Here is a 7,500-nt window from a genome sequence, read left to right as displayed (position 1 = left end):
CCTCGATGCCGTTGTGACTCAGGTAGAGCTCCTTTAGGTTCACCAGGTTCTGTAGTCCCTCTAGTTTGGTGATGCGATTGCTCTACATGCAGGAGGAGGAGGAGGAGGAGGAAGAGGTATAGTCAGACAGGTACACGTGTTAGAGGAGCGAGTTGTCGTGAGCACGGGTGTTAGGATGTACCTGGATGCTGAGGACCGTCAGGTTGTGGAGCCCATCCAGGTTCTGCAGCTGAGTGATCTTATTCGTGCCGAGGAACAAACTGTCCAGAGAAGTGAGTGTGTCAAGATTCTCGATGATCTAAAGGAACAGAACAACAGAGCTTGAGAAGAAGAGCTGCGGAGCCACAGGAGCCGCTAATTAAACAGAAAGTCAGCTCCCGATTGCTAAAATGGTGACCACTGGAGTTTGGTTTTCTTTTCTTATTGATCCAACGGCAGAACCGCTCCGCTCACCCTGATGCGATTGGACCCAAGCTCCAGCATGTGAAGGCCAGTGAGGTGTTCGAGGTTGGTGATGTTTGTGATCTTGTTGTGCAGCAGGAAGAGTTTCTTCATCTTCGTCAGATGCTCTAAACCTTCAACCTTCCTCAGTAGGTTGAACGACACGTCTAGCTGCCTGTCACAAATGAATACAGAGCCCAAAAGATTATATCACGTTGCTCCAGGAATAAAATAGTACCTCATACAACAGCAGGCATAAAGGACAAGATTGTTATGTAATCTAAAACTCAGGTGTATATGTGTGAAAAATCCCGGTGTGTGTGTGTGTCTCACTCGAGCTCAGTTAAAGCCTCCATGTTCTCCAGTTTGCGGATCTGGTTGTCGTACAGGTCCAGTTCCCTCAGTGACACCAGGCTCTCCAGGTTCTCGATCTTTTTAATCAGGTTTTGTCTGAGAGAAAGAGTCTGTACACAAACACAAACACAAACACAGCGGTTACGGTTTGCGGATGCTTATAAACCCTGTGTGTTTATCAGCTGTGCTGCGTTTTGAACCTGGAGGTTACCTTGGCTTTCTGCAGGACCTCGAGTCCCTCGATCTTCCCGATCCGACAGTGGACCAGATCCACATCCTGAGAAGAAAAAGAAGTCACAGCAGGTTTGGGGTGTTAAACTCTGTCAATGCTTTAAAACACATGAGAACTGAACTGTCAGCTCATCTGCTAACGCTAATGTAAACTCAGTGTGCTAAAGGATAATGTTCAGTAAAGTGGAATAAACTTCTTGTCCTATTTTAGACTGAATTAGGCCGAAGCCAGACAAATAAAATGACAGAGTAGCTCCTATAAAACAGGAAAGAAGCCTAGAATCCCATTCATTACTGTGTGTGTGTGTGTGTGTGTGTGTGTGTGTGTGTGTGTGTGTGTGTGTGTGTGTGACTGAACATCTTTAGATTCTGCTATTTTTTATTTGCTTGTCAGTATTAGCACTGCATTAGCTACACGCTCACAGGAACGCCAAGACAAGCAGGAGGAACATCAAGGCTGCTTATGTCCAGTGTAGTGATTCAGGATGATGATGTGAGGAACCAGAGCTGCTGTAAGAACACTACACTCCACACGCCACATGATGATCTGCTCACCTCCTCATTAGGGTCGAGGGTGATGGTGTCCATATCCACAGGCAACTCCTCTGGAGCTGGAGGGCAAAAGTGCTCAAAAGGTTAAAAGAAGGTTATCGCTGAAAACCATCAAATATAACTGACAGAAATGACCATGAGGGATTCAGCAGTACAAACATTTGTATTAGTTACAGTTAAGAGAGGTTCAGCTTTTCTCCAGTGTTTATAGTTTAATGAGATAAGATCTTGTTTATGTTCTGAGCTTTGTGTCGTGTGTTAGAGCAGACAGAGTAAATTCTACTCTTCGTGTTGAACCTGTGGAAGCTCGCTGCAGATCTTCGACTTCTCCGTTGACGCTCCTCCTCTTGGTCTCGTCATCTCCGGACTCCTCCGACTCGCCCCTCCTGTCAACTGAACATCAAAACACGTCGCTTTATTGGACGTTACGTTCGCAGTCGTTTGTGATGATGCCACTACGATTAAAATATACTACTATGAATGAAATATAAAGTTTTACCAACAGACACATACTACACGACCCAAACGTTGCCATGGAAACGGCATGCCACACCTCTCTTTACACCAAACATGAGCATTACGACTCGGATCATTCGACTCAGCTCGCCATTAAGAATCGACTCCCAAACGACTCATTGCCTGTTTTTGTTCGAAACACACCATAATTCTGACTAGTGTCTTTTCTTCTTGACCTTACTATAACTGGAATTATTTCACTCTTCGATTAAAACATTTTTATTTAATAAAAAAACACTGTCTAAGTTTACAAAAAAGGATACCATGTGATGACAGTTTAAAGAACCGACTCATGTTCATCACTAACTGTTTAATGTTGTTTTTTAACACGTCATATCATAAGCAGTGGTGTGTGTATTATTATATATTAATATTACTTTATAAAGATAAACTATGATAATATTACAGCAGAATCTCCTGACACACTAATGTTGTGTATGGTAGCATGCTAGCTGCAATGACATCCTGGCTACATCACTGGAACCGACATGCAATATTATTCCAGATTCGAATAAACATAAATGTATTTATTACTTGTAATAAACACAAATATGCCAAAGATGATGAATGAATCGATATCCACACGGATAAATCTATATTCTTGTCTGGGTTGTTTCCTTTTTCCTACCCGTATTCAGTCATGACCCACCTCCTGCGCTGGGATTGGTCACTAGTTCGTTCTCACGCGCTTCAACAATTTCGCTTTCCAATCAGCGTGCTTGAAAAGAGAACACTAAACCTCCAGCCAACCGGAGCCGAGGAAACCGATCTGTTTAACAAATCATGATGTAGGAAGGCGGGACTTGTCGGAAAGCGAGCGGATTTCGGCTACTATGCGCACTAATACATTTAAGCTAAGCTAATGCTGCTAATCGTACAAACGTAAACAATCACACGACGCTAGCATGCTAGCTAGTAGCCGAATGAATGGTGCGAAAAAATTCGCAAGCTTTATGTGCCAAGAATGCAAAATAAAATCTATGTGCAGATAAAAATGAGGTGAAAAATATATCGGCGTCTTTCTGTGAGGAATTTATACGGAAACATCGGCGCTGGCGGCTAATAAACAGCTTTTAACTCACCTTCCATCTCCTGAGGCTCGCTAACAGACAGGGTAGCCATTTTCCCTCGTGACCCGCCTACTGCTCAGTGACTGACAGCTCCAGCGACCAATCAGTTCTCAGCTGTAGTAACACGTCACTCCCTAACAGTAGCTCTGTACTGAATCATATTGATGGAAGGATTATTTAAAAAAAATCCATGCATAAATATTTATTTAAATAATGTACATTCTTATGCTATTATTTATGTTTTTTATGCACATTCATTATAAAACAGTTTGTATTATAAAAATTATTTATTTATATGCATATTTATGTTTATAGTGTTTTCTATTAACATGTGTTTATTTATGTCCCATCAGTGTGATGGATCATTAATCATTAGAAGATTAAAGCTGAGACATGTTTGGACAAGACGAAGGAAATGATAATGGACATGAGAAAGGAGAGGAGAACACACAGGCCACTGTTTATCCTGGAGCTTGAAGTGGAGAGGGTGAGCAACTTTAAATACCTGGGTGTCTACATCAGTGAGGACCTCACTTGGACACCTCACGTCACGCAGCTGGTCAAGAAGGCCCAACAGCGGCTGTATTTTCTGAGGAGGCTGAGGAAGTTTGGCATGTCACCTAAGATCCTCAGCAACTTCTACAACTGCATCACTGTGTGGTATGGCAGCACTACTGTCATGGACCGCAAACACCTGCAGAGTGGTGGTGAAGGCTGCGCAGAAGATCCGTGAAGACTGCGCAGAAGATCATCAGGACTCAACTGCCCTCTCTGCAGAGCATCTACCACCATAGAGTCCACAGGAGAGCTGCTTCCATCCTCAAAGTCCCCTCCCACCCCCCAGCACGGACTGTTCACACTTCTACCCTCTGAGGAGGTACAGAAGTGTGAAGTGCAGGACCTCAAGACTGAAGAACTCTTTCTTCTCCTCTGCCATCAGACTCCTAAACAGCTGACAGGAGTTTGCAGCCATGGACATAACTGTTAACTGTTCACATTGAATTACATTTTTGCACATTCATTTTTTTTTTCAGAACTGCACCACCTCACTTTATTGCCTTATTCAGAACTGCACCACCTCACTTTATTGCCTTATTCAGAACTGCACCACCTCACCTTATTGCCTTATTCAGAACTGCACCACCTCACCTTATTGCCTTATTCAGAACTGCACCACCTCACCTTATTGCCTTATTCAGAACTGCACCACCTCACCTTATTGCCTTATTCAGAACTGCACCACCTCACTTTTTATTGCCTCTATTCAGAACTGAACGTCATCTTTATTGCTTTAATTGCTTTTAATTATTTATTTTTTTCTGCTCTTATTTTTTATTCTATTTTATTTTTTACTTTACTGTATGACATTTAGTGTGGACGGCAAAGTAAGAATTTCATTGTGCAGGGAAACATGCTTTCTGTCTGTGTGTATGACAATAAACACTTTGAACTTGAACATGCAAATCGACACAAAACACTCGGCCGTCACAGATCAGCTCATAAAACCCAGTGTGGATTATTTATCACATCACCAGTGTTACAGTCACGACGTCCTGAGCCGTTTAAGATGATTTTAATAGACTGATTGGGACAATAATGACATTACAGCTGTGTGAATGTTACAGAAAGATCAGAAACAGAACACATCCAGATAAAAGTGGTGTTTAATTCACCATCACCGTGTACAGGGTCATTTAGGCAAACTTTTGTCTTTCACTGTGTTCTGCCACAGATCCCAATAAAACCCCACATTCATCTCTGTGACAAATGCAGAACTCTGAAGTCTTCAGCTCTGCCTCGGAGAAACCCCTTAAAGAACCCGGGATGGAGTAAAGACTGAGAAACAAGATCTGAAGATGAGTAATCATGCTGGTGTGTTTATCATAAACATGGCACCTCAGAGGTCGTGCCTACATCCACAGAGAGAAGCTCTGTCTTCGCCAGGCCATCTCTCAGTTCCCATAACATGCACACACACACACACACACACACAATAGAACCTTTATTTTTGCAGCTCAAGTCACTTCCTGATCCAAAGAATCTCTATAGAACCCGTGAAGAAGCGCGTGTGTGTATTCCTGCTGGTTATTTTCTTCTTCACATCCATAATGTCAGAATCTGACTTAAAGATATCAGGAGAAACAACCACACTGAGACTGGGATGTATTTTTAATTAGTTTTTTAAATAATTACAAAGAAATGATTGAATCATGGGGTCACGGTGGCTTAGTGGTTAGTACGTTCGCCTCACACCTCCAGGGTTGGGGGTTCGATTCCCACCTCCGCCTTGTGTGTGTGGAGTTTCCATGTTCTCCCCGTGCCTCGGGGGTTTCCTCCGGGTACTCCGGTTTCCTCCCCCGGTCCAAAGACATGCATGGTAGGTTGATTGGCATCTCTGGAAAATTGTCCGTAGTGTGTGAGTGTGTGTGTGAATGAGAGTGTGTGTGCCCTGTGATGGGTTGGCACTCCGTCCAGGGTGTATCCTGCCTCGATGCCCGATGACGCCTGAGATAGGCACAGGCTCCCCGTGACCCGAGAAGTTCGGATAAGCGGTAGAAGATGAATGAATGAATGAATGAATTTCCCTCCACTTCTGTGTTTGATTCAGTTTAAACCCTGAGCATTCATTTCAGCTCTCTGTGATCTTACACTTGACCTTTTATGGAGTTTTGTGGGCGTCGCTATATGCAAATGAGCTGTGACAGGAATGCACATTACACGTTACAGCTGAACACAAGCACATTTTTATTCCCTTCTCATTTCAGGTCTGGATCATTTTGTTGCTAATAAGTACAACAATTCTGACAGAAAAACAAAAACAAAAATACTTTTAATTAAGATTTAGATCTTTAGTCCTCGTAAATCGACGTTTTGTGATCTGTAGCCTCCATTGGGGATGTAATTAAAGTGTACGAGAGTAAAAACATGGAGTCGTAAATACACACAGTGAATAAAAGTTTAAGATGGCTGATGTCAGAGGGGTGTTAAAATTAAGGCACGTCAGAGTAGAACATGGCTCTTCATCATCATCATCATCATCATCATCATCATCGTCATCGTCGTCGTCGTGGCAGGTTGTAAATAGATGTAATGGCAGTGTGTCAGAGTAAACAACATGGCTGAACTCTGACCGTCGGGCACAGTGCGTGTGTGTGTGTGTGTGTGTGTTATGTTTGGCTGTACCAGTTCATGGAGCGCTGCAGGGCCTGTTCCCACATCTGCAGGACTGGTTTATACACACCACCACCCCTGACACCACCACCTCCACCCTCTTTAACACTCTGTGGAATGAAAAGCTTCTCGGTCATCTGCAGCTTCTTCAGCTCCTCTTTACTCTTCCAGAAACCTGCAGAAACCAAAAGAAAAGCTTCAGAATAAAACATTCAATATTCATTCAATTAAAATGTTTGTTTTCTGCAACACAGAAGGTTTGGACCAAGTTGCTCACAAATGACTCTGAATTTATTTGTAGTCATCACTTTGTAAATGTGCCGTAAATAATAAAAAATAATCGGCTCATTAATTCATACAGCTACAAACTCAGCTAGAAGATGTTAAAGATTTTATAAACGATAATAAATTGAACTCAATTATAACAATGATCTTTCAGGGACAAGAATATTAACATTAGATTATAATAATGTTATTTATCCTTATTATAATTATTTCATGATTTTATAGCTTAGATACGTCCTAGATTCACGTTACACACATTGTAATGTCTGGAAACAAACAAGATTAAACACATTGGACTTTAAACTGAGTTAATATGTAGATTTAGTTCAGAGGTGTTTCCTGTGTAACTCCTTATGACCAGATTAAATGTAGTATTAGATGTTATAGTACACATTATAACACATTAATAGCACAATATAATAATAATAATTATTATTATTATTATTATTATTATTATTATTATTATTATTATTATTATTAATGGGGCTTGTTTGGGGCAGTGGTGTTGGGGCAGTTGTGGCTCAACTGGTTAAGGCTCTGGGTTGTTGATCGGAGGTTCGGGGTTCAAGCCCCAGCACAGCCAAGCTGCCACTGCTGGGCCCTTAACCCTCCCTGCTCCAGGTGTGCTGTATCATAGCTGCCCCTGCACTCTGACCCCAACCTCTTCAGTTGGGGTATGTGAAGAAAAGAATTCTGCTGCTTCTAAAGGCTTCAACGCCCCCCGTTCTCTATAATTAAACATTTTATATTTCCATTAGCTGACGTGTGATAGTGTTTTTTCCTCACCGACTCCTAACCCGGCCATGAACGCCGCCCCGAGACACGACATATCGAATTGTGTGGGCCGTGAGATTTTACACCCCAGCAGGTCTGCGCTTAA

At 42.3% G+C, this 7,500-nt stretch overlaps 2 protein-coding genes across 4 annotated transcripts in view; both read right to left on the bottom strand.

Moving 5' to 3' along the window:
- Positions 1-3,295, bottom strand: part of ppp1r7 (protein phosphatase 1, regulatory (inhibitor) subunit 7) — a 4,857-nt gene extending 1,562 nt beyond the window's left edge. The window contains exons 1-8 of the mRNA XM_027137245.2: positions 3,177-3,295; positions 1,876-1,971; positions 1,582-1,637; positions 1,007-1,072; positions 775-905; positions 454-616; positions 182-298; positions 1-82 (exon numbers count right to left, since the gene is read on the bottom strand). The exon at positions 1-82 is cut by the window's left edge and continues 23 nt beyond it. Coding sequence (XP_026993046.1) covers positions 1-82; positions 182-298; positions 454-616; positions 775-905; positions 1,007-1,072; positions 1,582-1,637; positions 1,876-1,971; positions 3,177-3,216 — 751 coding nt within the window. The 5' untranslated portion in view covers positions 3,217-3,295. The remainder of the gene's footprint in view (positions 83-181; positions 299-453; positions 617-774; positions 906-1,006; positions 1,073-1,581; positions 1,638-1,875; positions 1,972-3,176) is intronic.
- A 2,597-nt stretch (positions 3,296-5,892) lies between these two features.
- gk5 (glycerol kinase 5) overlaps positions 5,893-7,500 on the bottom strand; it is a 14,992-nt gene continuing 13,384 nt past the window's right edge. For all 3 annotated transcript variants that reach the window (XM_047806176.1, XM_047806175.1, XM_047806177.1), the window contains 2 exons: positions 7,407-7,500; positions 5,893-6,510 (listed from right to left, as the gene is read on the bottom strand). The exon at positions 7,407-7,500 is cut by the window's right edge and continues 40 nt beyond it. In XM_047806176.1, coding sequence (XP_047662132.1) covers positions 6,332-6,510; positions 7,407-7,500 — 273 coding nt within the window. In that variant the 3' untranslated portion in view covers positions 5,893-6,331. The remainder of the gene's footprint in view (positions 6,511-7,406) is intronic.

Source organism: Tachysurus fulvidraco, chromosome 22, assembly GCF_022655615.1.
Source record: "Tachysurus fulvidraco isolate hzauxx_2018 chromosome 22, HZAU_PFXX_2.0, whole genome shotgun sequence".
NCBI classification, from domain to species: Eukaryota; Metazoa; Chordata; class Actinopteri; order Siluriformes; family Bagridae; genus Tachysurus; species Tachysurus fulvidraco.
The sequence above is the reverse complement of the archived record's forward strand: the minus strand, read 5'-3'. Positions and strand labels throughout refer to the sequence as shown.